General features: G+C 32.4%; 1 protein-coding gene across 1 annotated transcript; it reads left to right on the top strand.

Annotated features, from left to right (window-relative positions):
* Positions 1-3,821: 3,821 nt before the first annotated feature.
* LOC112033149 (serine carboxypeptidase 1) lies at positions 3,822-15,885 on the top strand. Its single transcript, XM_065763422.1, is given in 10 exon segments — positions 3,822-4,206; positions 13,919-13,994; positions 13,996-14,021; positions 14,148-14,296; positions 14,298-14,414; positions 14,497-14,748; positions 14,997-15,103; positions 15,273-15,359; positions 15,573-15,657; positions 15,742-15,885. Coding segments are annotated over 10 exon segments (1,428 nt in total).
* The last annotated feature ends 755 nt before the right edge of the window (positions 15,886-16,640 follow it).

The raw sequence follows: 16,640 nt of genomic DNA, 5'->3' as shown, positions 1-16,640 counted from the left end.
GAGAATGTGAAATTGTGGGGGAGAAATTAGAAAATGGTTGATGTGATGTGAGAAGTAAATTTTGATTTGATAAAGTTGGGGTTCTAAAATATATATGTAAAAGTCAGGTTTTGAAAATATAATTTTAACATAAATATTTTTTTGAGCAAAAGTTTGAAGAAAATTTGTGATTTTGAAATACAATTTTAACAAAAATAACTTTAAAATAATACAATTTTTTATAACTATAAGTAAAATAATAGTATCATTTTGCTAATTTGGCCGTTTCATTTGTTGGCCATGAAAATCCAATTTAAAATTAAAAAAATTGAACCTCTTTAAATCGTGTTTTTACATAGATCTGGACATCTGTCTTGTCAATATTTTTATGCTGTGTCAGTTTCAAAAGGTCAAATGCGAATCTAAAAAGTAAACACTACGGACACTCTAGGGAGTCCAATCATCTACGCGTACCACGCATGTATTTGCCATAGAAGACTCAGTTTTACACGCTCTTTACTTTTGTCTTCTTTTTTTGACAGCCACACTCTTAACGTGTTGACAAAACTTGAGCGGTCTTTCCTTAAATAATATGCTTTGTTGACGTTGACCAACTGTGATCACATGAATCCACCGATTACATGAAGGTTGCGTTTGGAACTTGAAACCAAGGAATTTTAAATGAAGGGATTTTAAAGGTTTGAAATGTTGGGTAGATTTATTAAATCTAAACTCTTAACGATTTTTGAAATTTTTAAATAAGATATTCAAATTTAGGGCCTGTTAGGTAAAGTGGTTCAAACTCACATTTTTAATTTTTAAATACCTTTACACATTTTTTCACTCATATGTATTTTAAAAAACTACAAAAAATATTACTCAAACTTCTCTACCAAATAGGCTCTAATTACTCAAATTCAAATTCAATTATCCAAATCATGTCATCTAGACATACCAAAATTGTTATTAACATTCATCATAACATGCTAATTTAACGGTTAGCAAAAAAATTGTGAAATTTATTATATCACTCGACTTGTATTGAAAGTATTGAAATCTTTATTGTAACTATTGATGTGACTAATTGTGAATCTATGATCACACAAATCCACTATTTACATAATTTTTATCAATATCAATCACAACATACCAACTTAACGGATGTGAAAAAAAATGTGAAATTTTGTGTCACTCATACTTGTATTACCATATAAATAGACACCAAAATTAAGCCCTTGGCCTTGATAGAACTAAGTTAATTTGCAATAACAACAAGAGCCATGAAGCTTTCATTCCTCACAAGGTTTCTTATTCTCCTCTCTTTTCACCATTTAGCTTTTATCATCCTTTGCAAAGCCAGCCAGATTGACAACCTTTACAAGTTGCTCAAATCTCAAAAATCCCAAAATCCTCCAAATACTGAACTATGGGTTGGACTAGAAGATGAAGATAGCCATTTTTCTCCCGTGTATATTGGAGCTCAAGATGGGTTGATGAAAGCTGACAAGATCAATGCCTTGCCAGGACAACCAGAAGGAGTAGATTTCGATCAGTATGCTGGCTATATTACTGTTGACCCTAAAGCTGGGAGAGAATTGTTTTATTACTTTGTGGAGTCACCTCAGAATTCTGCCACCAAACCTCTCGTCTTGTGGTTAAATGGAGGTAAAGATAGTACCATATCTTTCATTTGTATGAACTAGTATAGGCACAAAGAATTAATGTAGAAGATAACCACTAGATTAGTCTTGCTTCATAGGCTGGGCCATCAAGTAATAATATATGCAATTCCTAGCTAGTAACAGGAAGAACAATATACTTCTATCTTTTCAGTCAAAAAAACAAGAAGAACAACAACGACGCTGATGATAAAACACAAGTATTTATCCGATGCTAATATATTCTCTACACAATCAAACACAAGTATTTACGTGGGAATTCTTGGCTTATGCAGTTATGCCCCGCATGCCAACTATCATATTTTACTCCCTCGACTTACTTTCTCAGCAGTTCCTAGTATTTTTAAAGGAAAATCCAAAATCCAGATCCCTCCTCCCCAAATAAATTATCCAAAAAAAAACTTTCTTTGTTTCATTATGATAATAGAACATAATGGCGTGTCCCAGCTGCCATTATTAGTGTGGGAAATTGGGAGTAGCCATGCTCGCTTCCAATATATGCATAAATAACATATTTTTAGAAGAAAATTAACGCTAAAGGTCCAAACTATTTTATAATTTTTTTTTTTTTTTTTTTTACAAACTACTAATTTACTATGTAGTTGTGTAAAAAATTATGTTAATGGTGGGTCCAGATGCAACCCAATAAGAATTTGTCATATTAATAGTTTGTAGAAAAAATGTAAGATAATTTGTAACTATAGCATTACTTATATTAAGAATATGTAAATTATTATACATTAATTAACAAGTCAAAACGTAATCATAACCTAATATTACTCCATAATATATATATATATATATATACACACACACATTAATGGGTAATATGTGCAATACACACAAAAAAATTAATATGATATAATTTTTTTCTTTTGTCTAAATATGAAATTTGATCATTATAATAAATATTATTATTATGTGAGAAGTAAATTTTGATTTGATAAAGTTGGGGTTCTAAAATATATATGTAAAAGTCAAGTTTTGAAAATACAATTTTAACATAAATATTTTTTTGAGCAAAAGTTTGAAGAAAATTTGTGATTTTGAAATATAATTTTAACAAATATAACTTTAAAATAATACAATTTTTTATAACTATAAGTAAAATAATAGTATCATTTTGCTAATTTGGCCGTTTCATTTGTACCATATTTCATTTGTTGGCCATGAAAATCCAATTTAAAATTAAAAAAAAATTGAACCTCTTTAAATCGTGTTTTTACATAGATCTGGACATCTGTCTTGTCAATATTTTTATGCTGTGTCAGTTTCAAAAGGTCAAATGCGAATCTAAAAGGTGAACACTACGGACACTCTAGGGAGTCCAATCATCTACGTGTACCACGCATGTATTTGCCATAGAAGACTCAGTTTTACACGCTCTTTACTTTTGTCTTCTTTTTTTGACAGCCACACTCTTAACGTGTTGACAAAACTTGAGCGGTCTTTTCTTAAATAATATGCTTTGTTGACGTTGACCAATTGTAATCACATGAATCCACCGATTATATGAAGGTTGCGTTTGGAACTTGAAACCAAGGAATTTTAAATGAAGGGATTTTAAAGGTTTGAAATGTTGGGTAGATTTATTAAATCTAAACTCTTAACGTTTTTTGAACTTTTTAAATAAGATATTTAAATTTAGGGCCTGTTTGGTAGAGTGATTCAAACTCACATTTTTAGTTTTTAAACACTCTTACACATTTTTTCATATATTTTTTTACTCACATGTATTTTAAAAAACTACAAAAAATATTACTCAAACTCCTCTACCAAATTGGCTCTAATTACTCAAATTCAAATTCAATTATCCAAATCATGTCATCTAGACATACAAAAATTGTTATTAACATTCATCATAACATACTAATTTAACGATTAGCAAAAAAATTGTGAAATTTATTATATCACTCGACTTGTATTGAAAGTATTGAAATCTTTATTACAACTATTGATGTGACTAATTGTGAATCTGTGATCACATGAATCCACTATTTACATAATTTTTATCAATATCAATCACAACATACCAACTTAGCAGATATGAAAAAAAATGTGAAATTTTGTGTCACTCATACTTGTATTACCATATAAATAGACACCAAAATTAAGCCCTTGGCCTTGATAGAACTAAGTTAATTTGCAATAACAACAAGAGCCATGAAGCTTTCATTCCTCACAAGGTTTCTTATTCTCCTCTCTTTTCACCATTTAGCTTTTATCATCCTTTGCAAAGCCAGCCAGATTGACAACCTTTACAAGTTGCTTAAATCTCAAAAATCCCAAAATCCTCCAAATACTGAACTATGGGTTGGACTAGAAGATGAAGATAGCCATTTTTCTCCCGTGTATATTGGAGCTCAAGATGGGTTGATGAAAGCTGACAAGATCAATGCCTTGCCAGGACAACCAGAAGGAGTAGATTTCGATCAGTATGCTGGCTATATTACTGTTGACCCTAAAGCTGGGAGAGCATTGTTTTATTACTTTGTGGAGTCACCTCAGAATTCTGCCACCAAACCTCTCGTCTTGTGGTTAAATGGAGGTAAAGATAGTACCATATCTTTCATTTGTATGAACTAGTATAGGCACAAAGAATTAATGTAGAAGATAACCACTAGATTAGTCTTGCTTCATAGGCTGTGNGCGGTTTTTTTTTTTTGTTGTTTTTTGAGAAACAAAGGTTTAGAACTTAAGTTAATCAGTAATGCAATAAAATTATGCGGTCCATCTTATTTCGGACTTAAGATATATGAGAGAGAGAGAGAGAGAGCAAATCTAAGTGAGTTTGTGGAAACTAGAAATTTGGAAGGTGCATGTTTGTAATACAAAAGGAAATTGTGTTATTTTTAATAGATCACTGTTTGCAATTCACGCTATGCGTGAGAAAATGTTTTATTTATTTTTTATTTTTTTTCTAAATTTTAAAATTTTTTGAGAGTTTTAACTTATGACGTCAACTTTTAAGAATTTTATTAGTTGAGCTAATTAGAACTCATACATGAGAAAATTGACACAGTATTAAAAAGTTAGGAACCAAATTGACAAAATTAAAAGATTATGGATCAAATTGAAATATGATGTATAGGATAGAGACAAAAAAACGTAGTTTACTCTATAATTTATTAATTCTTGTATTTTAGGAACTTTATCAGTTGAGCTAATTAAAACTCATACGTGAGAAAATTGACACAGTATTAAAAAGTTAGGAACCAAATTGACATAATTGAAAGATTATGGATCAAATTGAAATATGGTGTATAGGATAGAGACAAAAAACGTAGTTTACCCTATAATTTATTAATTCTTGTATTATGGAAACTAGGATTTTAAGTTTATTTTTTGAATATTTATCATTTTTATTGCCTTTTTATGACCTATATTTTTAATTTCTAATTTCTAATGCCTATTTTGTTTATATTTTTAAGTTCAAAATTAAAGAGTTTGGCTCAAGTAGGATAGCATTTCAAAATTTTTAACACAATAATTAAGAAAAAAAAGAAAGAAATTTTGAGCCCAAAATTGAAAAGGCAACCTGTAAAATAGAATCAAGACCTAGTTAGTCCAAAATGGACCAACATGGACCGAATTGGATAGAATGTGACCAAAATGGACTGTTATGGACCAAATGGGACTAAGAGTCTGGAAGTGCGCTATTTTGGACCGAAATGGACCAAATAGACCGAATAACACTAAAGTGGATTGAAATGGACTAAACAGGACTAAAGTGCATGGGACTAAGAGGATCAAAGTGTGCTATTTTGGACGAAATGGACTAAATAGACTGAATTGGACCGAATAACATTGAAGTGGATTGAAATGGACTAAACATGACTAAAGTGGACTAAAATAGATCAAATGGCCGAATAGACCAAAATGGACTGAATAGACTGTAGTAGACCCAATGAAACCGAATGAACTGAAATGCTATGCTGATGTGGCTTAATAGGAGTGTAGTAATAATAAATACTACGTTTCAACTTTTAGATACAAGGGTTTTCTTTTCCTTCAATCAATTTGTCATCATAGATTATGCAAAGGATAGTTTCCTCTTCGATTTTTATAATAATCAATGCCCTTCAAGAAATGTCAAAATTTGGGTGAGGCAAGACATTGTATGCATTGAAAGGAAAAAACACAGTTGATAATACATAGCACTCATTTGGTAATTTAGGTTGATGATACGTGTCATGTGGACAACATGGATGGAGATCAAGTAGAAAATATCTTCTACTTTACATTCTCTAGTTGTTGCTAATGTTAAGTGGGAAGTAGTACTATGAAGTGAACTATGAAGATTCCTCGGGCCATGCCTTATACACGGATGGGATATATAAAAAGTTAGTTTCAAGTTATAACTGATATAACTCTAAATAATGTTATACTATCCAATAACTTGTTATAAATTCACATATATTTTGAAAATTCTACCGTTGAATTACATGTTCTATAGATGTTCTTAACACTCATGCCAAATTATATGTCGATTAGATATTGTTTACTATTCGATCCATAAACTCATCTTTTACGTATTATTTTAAACTACAAAAACTTGAATTTAAAAAATTGATTGATGACATAACTATTAATCTTTGATTACCTTAAAATTTTGCAAGTATGGAGAATATATGAAGGTAATGTAATCTAACGGTATATTTATCAAAATTTACGCCTAATTAAAAAATATTAAGTGGTGGAACATTACTTAAAGTTACACCAGGTATAATATGAACCCTATATATATATATATATATATATGAGAGAGAGAGAGAGAGAGAGAGAGAGAGAGAGAGAGAGAGAGAGAGAGAGAGAGAGAGAGAGAGAGAGAGAGAGAGAGAGAGAGATCAAATTATTAATTGCAAATAATTAATAATGTTAATATTTAATCTCATATATATCATTTTTAAAAATATAAAATTGGTGACTCTAATTTTTGTCAGTTCATTCAACTAAAATCATTGTATCTAATTAACTCAAATAATACAATTTAGTTAATAATTATTAGTTTAGATTTTTGTGAAGTGGCAATTTTTTTAAAATAATAAAATTTAGTTAATAATTATTAGTATAGATTTTTGTGAAGTAGTAAAATTTTTTTGGTGGTGTTGTTTATTATTATATATGCGAAAATAGTAAGTTGATGAGTAACTTGTAAATAAGTTTGAACTTATACGACAAGAAAACAAATCAAGCCTAAACATATAATTTAACTTAGTGATGAACTTGAACTATACTTTTATTTGAAGTAAAATTAAATAAACGAAACACTTTTTGAACTTTTGACACTCAATTAAGCTTGTTCACACCTGTATATATTTGGTACATATGAAGATAAGTATGATAGGGTCATAGTAATGCCACTGAAGAATAAGAATATTTTGTGTGTATTTGCTTGGCCTCATAATAGTTTGTCATGTAAACTTTTGAGATCTCATAGTTTTACATGTTATTATTCTAACATGTATATAAATTTTTTTAATTAAATTTAAATTTTATTTTATATTTAAACCAGCCATTAGAATCTTGGCACATCATATTTATAATTCTATTTATAAACACAATTATAATAATGTCTAATTATAAATTATTTAATTTCATATACAACCTCAATCATAATTATTTCCTAATAATATTTATTATAATGATCAAATTTCATATTTAGACAAAAGAAAAAAAATTATATCATATTAATTTTTTTGTGTGTATTACACATATTACCCATTAATGTGTGTATATGTGTGTGTATATATATATATATTATGGAGTAATATTAGGTTATGATTATTTTTTGACTTGTTAATTAATGTATAATAATTTACATATTCTTAATATAAGTAATGTTACAGTTACAAATTATCTCACAATTTTTTTACAAACTGTTAATATGACAAATTTTTATTGGGTTGCATCTGGGCCCACCATTGATATAATTTTTTTACACAACTGCTACTAAATTAGCAGTTTGTAAAAAAAAAAAAACAAAAAAAATTATAAAATAGTTTGGACCTTTTGCCTTAATTTTCTTCTAAAAATATGTTATTTATGCATATATTGGAAGCGGGCATGGCTACTCCCAATTTCCCACACTAATAATGGCAGCTGGGACACGCCATTATGTTCTATTATCATAATGAAACAAAGAAAGTTTTTTTTTTTTGGATAATTTATTTGGGGAGGAGGGATCTGGATTTTGGATTTTCCTTTAAAAATACTAGGAACTGCCAAGAAAGTAAGTTGAGGGAGTAAAATATGATAGTTGGCATGCGGGGCATAACTGCATAAGCCAAGAATTCCCACGTAAATACTTGTGTTTGATTGTGTAGAGAATATATTAGCATTGGATAAATACTTGTGTTTTATCATCAGCGTCGTTGTTGTTCTTGTTGTTTTTTTGACTGAAAAGATAGAAGTATATTGTTCTTCTTGTTACTAGCTAGGAATTGCATATATTATTACTTGATGGCACAGCCTATGAAGCAAGACTAATCTAGTGGTTATCTTCTACATTAATTCTTTGTGCCTATACTAGTTCATACAAATGAAAGATATGGTACTATCTTTACCTCCATTTAACCACAAGACGAGAGGTTTGGTGGCAGAATTCTGGAAAAAAAAAAAAAAAAAAAAAATCGTCTACCCCAACATATGGTCTTTTCCTACCATTGGCAATGAGACATTACACTTAACAACTTCTCTAATTTGAGAAAGAGAGAGAGAGAGACCAAGTGAGCCCAACATATGCTCTCTTCCTACCATTGGCAATGAGACATTACGCTTAACTACTTTGTTAGGTTTTGAGTTTGTAATGTTGGCAAACCATGACAAAACATGACAAAAACTAAGTCTCATTAGTTTAAAATGGTCTACATTGAAGCCCAAGACAAAAACTTCAAGTTCAGGATAAAAACAAATGAGTTACAAGCTGGTTGGTTTGATCGATCCAATCTAATTTTCGATTGATCGAAAATCGCGTATCAGGAAAATCAGCAAACGTAAAAAGGCCATAACTTATTCGTTTGAAGCCCAAATCGCGAGCCCTTTTTTTCAGTATTTAAAGGACATCATAAGCTAACCCTAGGTAGGGTTTTTAGAAATTTTTAGAGAGATTAGAGTGCCTCTTGTACCTCTTTGAATTTTTAGGGTTTTGTACCCAAAAGCTCTCTTATGTTTTCTACCGGTGCTATTCCTTGAAGAATCTCAAGATCCGGTGTTGTAGAAGTTGTTGCCTTCTCTAGTCATCAAAGGTGTTGATGATCTAAACCTTCAAGGGTGGTCTTGGAGTCACAAACAGGAGAGTTTGTGTTGATAAACCTTTGAGTGGGAGCTCAAAGTCACAGACGTGGGTGTTTGTGTTTTGCAAAGACCAAAGAAAGAAGGAGTCCGTGGATTCGGAGGTTGCACGTGGTCGTGTCAGTAAGTTCTACTGGTGGGTAGCATTAGAAAGTCGAGCGAGGAGCTTGTAGTCCTTTTGTTTGAACTTCGATTCTTTCTAGTGGATATGCTTTTTACCTTGAGGATAGATAGGTCAAATCCTCCCCAGGACCGTGTGATTTCCTGGGTGATCATATCATTGTGTCTTTTATTATTTCGCTGCTTTATTATTTTGATATGATTATTTGATTGCTTTAACCTAGAATTGCATAATTTGACTAAGTAACAACTTGGCTAATTAATCTAAACTAACCAATCTGGTTGTGTTTTAAGGAGTCTAAAACCGTTCAAGTGGTATCAGAGCAGGTAGCTCTTCTGTTATAGATCTTTTGATCTCTGAACTGATCTTTGACCCCTGTTGTCATGGATAATTTGAATTGTCTTTCTGATCATGTTTCTGCTCATGCTTCTGCTGATTTTATTGATGCCTGTGATGATTTGAATAAAAAGGACAATATTGTTTCTGTTGATTTTTTTGATGCTTTTGAAACTCTTCGTAAAGAATTATCTAAATCTTTGAAAATTGCTAAGAAATTTAGAGAAGAGTTAAAATTAGCTAATCTTGAAAAAGATGATTTGATTGTGAGATTAGATGAGTCTAATAAAAAGAATGAATTTTTGAGAAATCAAATTTCCTCTCAAGATGAGAAGATGAAAAGCTTGGAACAAGAGTTAGTTGAGTCTCAAACCAAACTTGAAGATTTGACTAGTACCAAGCCTGTTGTTGATAACAGAAGTGTTTCTGTTTCTCTTAAGCCTAAGACTGAGAAAGTTTATATCCCTCCTTTCAAGAGGAATAATAAAGAAAATGCTTATTTTGCTAAGTTAGACAAAGGTAAAAGTTTTGATGTTAACGCTGAAGTTTCTAAACCTATGTCTAAACCTGCTGCTAGTATGCAAAAAAAATCTGTTTTTGTGCCTACCTGTCACCTTTGTGGTGGTGTTGGTCATATTAAACCAAATTGCTCTTTGTTGAGGCAAAAACCTAAATCTGAGACTAGACTTGTTGTTAGGAATACTGATGTTCCTAAATTTGTTCCTGTTTGTCACTTTTGTGGTGTCTCCGGTCACATTCGTTCTAATTGTCATAAATTGAAATTTAAGCATTCTGTGTTTCAATCTAGGATATGTGATGATATTTCTCCTGTCATAAGTCCATATAAATTGTTTCATATTCTTTTGAAAAATTTGAGCTTGTTGGCTTGTGAAAGGAATTTGCAGGATTTCAGTCTCTCTCAGAAGTTTGGTATAATCCCTCAAATACACTCTACTTCACATGAATTTTCACCTACAAAGCCGAAGACTCGTGCTAGATGGGTGAGAAAAGATTCTCCAAGGTGAGTGTTGCTAACTTGTCCCTGATTTAATTCTTTCAATTATTTGTGGACATGTTTTGTTTTTGTTTTTGGTTGTGTTGTTTCTTTTAGGTTGTTTTTTATTTTTATTTTTTTAAAAATCCAAAAACATTGAAAAAATTCAAAAAGACAAAAATATTTTATTTTGTGTCTTGTTTTATTGTTCTTAAGGATTACATGAGTTATGATATCTCTCTCTTGATTTAAAACATACTTGACATTGTGGAGAAACTTGAATAGTTTGTGCTAAGCTATTTTTTATTATGTGTAAGTATGTACTAGTTTGTACATGTACTTATGGGTTAATTAAGAAATTGATATTTCTTGTTTGTGTACCCTCTATAGCTTAGTTAAACATTGTCATGCATTGCATTTGCAGTGTTCATTTAGCATAATGTGTGCTTTTTGTTTTTGGTCATAAATGTTTTTTAAACCAAAAAGATTTTTGTGTTTTGTATTTCATATCATGGATTTAAAATCAAGGTTGGCCACCTTATCTTTACATAACAAGGTTATGTACCTTGTTTAGCTCGGATGAGCTTAATTATTGCACTTTACTAGTTGAAACTTTGTAGTGCATGTTGTGTGGGAAAGATGTTTATGGTGTTTATCATTTTGTCTTAATCTTGAAGTCACATGTTATTTGACTGTCGGACTTGATCCTTTTGAGAAAGGCATAAATAACCATCTCACCGCTATTCACTAGCCAATCATGAACACCTTAGTGCATATCATAAGATTTTGTGCTCGAGAAAGTGTAGTACATGCACAAAAAGAACATAAGGTGTAGCCTCAATTAATTCACTTAATTAAAAATGGTGTGTACTATTAGGCTGAATGCCAATTCATACAAATAAGAGGCAAAAATGCAAGAAACTTACTTGATTGCAAGCTTTTGTTCTAGGAGATGTGGGAGTTATAGGATGTAACTCTTTAGGTGATAGTCTCTTTTAAATTCTATGTGATAAATTTTGTAGACTTTGTGATTGATTACTATTCACATATCACCTCACATGTATCTCAAGCTTTTGCTAGTTGCACACACTACACAAGTTACTCTTTGTTAAACTTGGTACATTATATTGTGTGTGATTTTGTTGTGGCCATCCAAGATTAAAAGTTCTTTGATTTTAATGCAAAATGTGTATAATGTTTGCGCTTTGAGGACAAATTGATTGAAAATCTTGATTTTGGAATATCTGGGTTAAATTCAAGTGTTTTTGAAAAAAATTTCATCTCATACTCATGCATTTTTTACAAAACAATGTGCTTTGAGGAGTTTCTGCATTAAAATGCTCTGTTTTTCAAAAATCTAATTTTTCCAAACTTTCGATCGATCGAACCTGTTTTTCGATCAATCGAAATTGCGATTAAATTTTTTGGTTTGAGTCTGCCTGACTCGATTGATGTTCGATCGATTCTCGATCGATCAAAACTGAAAAATTTTCAGTTTCTATGTTTTTGACCAAAATTTTTTCATGCATCATTTGTGTTTAGGATTCACATACATTGCATTGTTTTTGTATCCATCTTGCAGTTTTGCAATCATATCTCTCATTGTTTTCACACATAACATGCATACACTTTGCTAAAATGGGTACTCAACTTGATTTAAAAGTTTATTGATTAATTTTTGAGTTTTGTACATTCTAGTATATGCTATTTCTTTATGTGTGAACTGTAGAAAATATTTTTCTTAAGAGATATAATGGATAATCTATGTGCAAATATTTTCTCTACTCATGCAACTGTTTATGGGTCACATAGTGCCATGTTTGCATTTTATTGAAAGAGGGAATATTTTTTCTTCATGTGTATCCTCACCTTAGTTTTTAGCTTTGGTTTATGTGTCTTTATTTTCCCCACCCCCTTTATTTTTTCCCAAAACTGTTTTTCCCAAAACTTGTTTTGTTTTTCCTATTTTTTTAGGGGGAGAAATTTTTTTTTAAACCTTTGTGGTTCTTAGAGGGAGTTGTTACTCTTCATAGGGGGAGTTGTCTCTATTTTCTCTTACTCTGTTGCGTATGTTTTCTGTCTACTTTCTGATTAGGTAGTCTTTGTCAATACGTGACAAAAAGGAGGAGACATAGATGACCTGTTTGTTTTGTTTAGGGGGAGAATATAAAAACATTTTGATGTATCTAACTTAGGGGGAGAGTTAGAATTTTTTTTAATATTCTGTTTGATATTATTGTTTATATGTCTTTCTTTCCACACATGCGGTAATGTATTTGTTGAGTGTTTCAGGAAAAACAGGTACATTCTGATCAAGACCTTCTACCTCTTCTTGTAACTTCTAGGTTAGAAGTCTTAGATTGGGATGTGTGATGTATTTGGGCATTTTATTGTATATGGGCATTATGTTGTATGTGTGTTTTGTCATGAATTGCCAAAGGGGGAGATTGTTAGGTTTTGAGTTTGTAATGTTGGCAAACCATGACAAAACATGACAAAAACTAAGTCTCATTAGTTTAGAATGGTCTACATTGAAGCCCAAGACAAAAACTTCAAGTTCAGGATAAAAACAAATGAGTTACAAGCTGGTTGGTTCGATCGATCCAATCTAATTTTCGATTGATCGAAAATCGCGTATCAGGAAAATCAGCAAACGTAAAAAGGCCATAACTTATTCGTTTGAAGCCCAAATCGCGAGCCCTTTTTTTTAGTATTTAAAGGACATCATAAGCTAACCCTAGGTAGGGTTTTTAGAGCTTTTTAGAGAGATTAGAGTGCCTCTTGTGCCTCTTTGAATTTTTAGGGTTTTGTACCCAAAAGCTCTCTTATGTTTTCTACCGGTGCTATTCCTTGAAGAATCTCAAGATCTGGTGTTGTAGAAGTTGTTGCCTTCTCTAGTCATCAAAGGTGTTGATGATCTAAACCTTCAAGGGTGGTCTTGGAGTCACAAACAGGAGAGTTTGTGTTGATAAACCTTTGAGTGGGATCTCAAAGTCACAGACGTGGGTGTTTGTGTTTTGCAAAGGCCAAAGAAAGAAGGAGTCCGTGGATTCGGAGTTTGCAAGTGGTCGTGTCAGTAAGTTCTACTGGTGGGTAGTATTAGGAAGTCGAGCGGGGAGCTTGTAATCCTTTTGTTTGAACTTCGATTCTTTCTAGTGGATATGCTTTTTACCTTGAGGATCGCTAGGTCAAATCCTCCCCAGGTTTTTACCGTGTGGTTTCCTGGGTGATCATATCATTGTGTCTTTTATTATTCCGCTGCTTTATTATTTTGATATGATTATTTGATTGCTTTAACCTAGAATTGCATAATTTGACTAAGTAACAACTTGACTAATTAATCTACGCTAACCAATCTGGTTGTGTTTTAAGGGGTCTAAAACCGTTCATACTTCTCTATTTTGAGAAAGAGACCAGGTGCTCACCTCGAAGCCACCTCCATTGTTTCCATTATATCTAGTTCATAGCAGGTTAGCAACTACGAAGAGATTAATAAAAGGATACTGAGATTTACAGGCCCGGGATGCTCTTCTTTTGGATATGGAGCCATGGAAGAACTGGGACCTTTCAGAGTCAAGAGTGATGGAAAAACACCGAAATGATTATGCATGGAACACAGGTAAGCAGATTCTAATTTCACTTTCAAATGATAAGAGTAAAGCTGTAGAGCTTTAAGTACTCTGGACATCTTATCTGAATCTTTTTCTCCTTTAGTAAAACTAATACCTGTTAAAAATTTTGGCAGTGGCAAATGTTATCTTTTTGGAGTCCCCTGCTGGAATTGGGTTTTCATATTCGAACACCTCAGATTACATAAAAAACGGTGACAAAAGAACAGCGGAGGACTCTTACACTTTTCTAGTGAACTAGAGATTCCCACAATATAAAAACCGGAGATTTCTTTATAACTGGATAAAGCTATGCTGGTCATTATGTACCTCAACTTACTCGCACAATTCTCTCAAAGAACAAGAACAAAAACCAAACAGTAATCAACATCAAAGGCATTGCAGTGAGTATATTGTGAAGTCTATCTTCAGTCTAAGACGTGCCTGTATCTCAATGCACTTCCATGTAAATGCCAATGTATGCAGATTGGGAATGCTTGGATAGATGATGGTATTGGTCAAATGGGCACATATGATTATTTCTGGACACATGCTTTAAACTCTGACGAAACTAATGCAGGAATTCACAAGTACTGCAACTTCGCTACCAGTAATTTTTCAAGTACATGTCAAGACTATCTAACTCAAGGAAACATAGAGGCTGGAGCGCTCGATATTTCTAACATATATGCTCCAGTTTGCAACTTATCATCGCCCAAGTCAGGTCCAAGCAGTTCTGTAAGTCTTTACGCATCAATCAAATATAAATAATTTAAAATTTATTTAGAATAATAAAGAAATAGCTACGGAGATTATTATATATACATGAAGTATACAATTAAGTTTGACTTGATGCTCTTATAAACTAAGCATGAATTTCATTGCAATAATATGTGATTATGTATTCAGTTGAAATGTGCATTTCAAACTTAACTGGCCTTGTAATTAGAACTAACCTAGAAATGGTTTTAATCTTGCACTAATAGGTCCACGATTTTGATCCCTGCTCCAACCATTATGTTGATACATATCTAAATCTTGTTGAGGTGCAAACAGCTCTTCATACAAAAGCTACAAAATGGGAAGCTTGCAGGTATGAGTGACTAACCTGTAGTCCCCGTGGACTAGACAACATTGGGAGTGATAATCCTGTCACGAAGCATGAAAAAATACAAGTCCCACATATGCAAAGTTAAGATCTTTCTTGTACTAAAAGTGCCACCCGATATAAATGTCTAATTTTGCTTCTGCACTGCCTGCAGAAGTACTCCATGGACAGACAGCCCAACAACAGTTCTGCCCACTATAAATCAGATCATTTCAAGTGGAATTAGTGTATGGATATACAGGTACACCCTCATCTTTACATGAGCCTTTATGGTTTTTTCCCAGTGATCCCTCAAGATTTCCTATCCAAGAGAAAATCCTGCTAAAATTTCTATCCCCATAAATGAACCATGACTGTAAGTCTAAAATCTATACCGTTAAATATTACAGTAAGTAGATATAATACAGGCTAACTATTGCTAGCACCTTAAACCATCTGTCAATGAAAACTGCAGTGGCGAACCACCTCTAGGGTACTCCATAAACACACTAAATCTACCGGTCAACACTACTTGGCGCCCATGGTATTCTGGCAATGAGGTAAATATATAAGATAATTGATCCCATACTTTACCCAGCAGCAGTGAACAAGGTAATGAATTTTCAACATGATGATGTTGGCAGGTTGGAGGATATGTGGTTGGGAACAAAGGATTGACATTCACCACAGTAAGGGGAGCTGGGCATATGGTTCCAAGCTACCAACCAGAACGAGCACTGACCATGATCTCATCTTTCCTTAAAGGGAAACTTCCCCCCTCAGAATAAATTGCCATCTGACACATTAATTTCTAAAAATTCATACCATCCAGGAACTTGTAACCTAAGCTCAAATTGTTTCTGCAAGGTCATGGATTGACTCCTACTAGAGAAAAGAAACTCAAAAAGTAAAAAAAAAGTATTTATTTAGCATCATATTCCATGCTGTGTTATTTCTTCATTTTTTTTTTTTTTTTTTTGTGTGGAAATAATATACATCAAGCCCACAAGCACAGATGACAGAATCTCTCATTTCTAAAATAATGAGAACCTCCCTGACATGTAACTTTAAATCTTCCCCAAAACTCTTAAGCTTAAGGAGATCCTACTAACACACATGTGCACACAAAAATACAACCACCAAACATTCAGCAATCAAGTTCTGACAGTCGAACTCTATACTGAAGATTTATGCACTACCTCCCTGATCGACTACAGAAAAAGAAAAAAACTAAACACTTTCCTCCTCTGCTTTAACCCCTCTTCCATCAAACCTCAGCTCACATATTTTAGCGTGTTGAGCATGCCAAAACAAGCCTTAAATTGCAACACCAAAACTCATTTACCCTCACTCTAAAAGGGAAAAACTACCAAGATATATCATCAAATTCTCAGAACCTGAATAACACATATCTACATCTCCATTACATCTTCTACTCTGGCTACTCACGCCATAATGTAATAACCCCAATTGCTCGAATCTATCAAAATTAGCTGACCCACATGAGATGCACTCTCAATTTCCAACAAACTCAATACTCATG

Source organism: Quercus suber, unplaced genomic scaffold (genome assembly GCF_002906115.3).
Source record: "Quercus suber isolate HL8 unplaced genomic scaffold, Cork oak 2.0 scaffold_506, whole genome shotgun sequence".
NCBI classification, from domain to species: domain Eukaryota; kingdom Viridiplantae; phylum Streptophyta; class Magnoliopsida; order Fagales; family Fagaceae; genus Quercus; species Quercus suber.
This window is presented reverse-complemented; position numbering and strand designations above follow the sequence as displayed.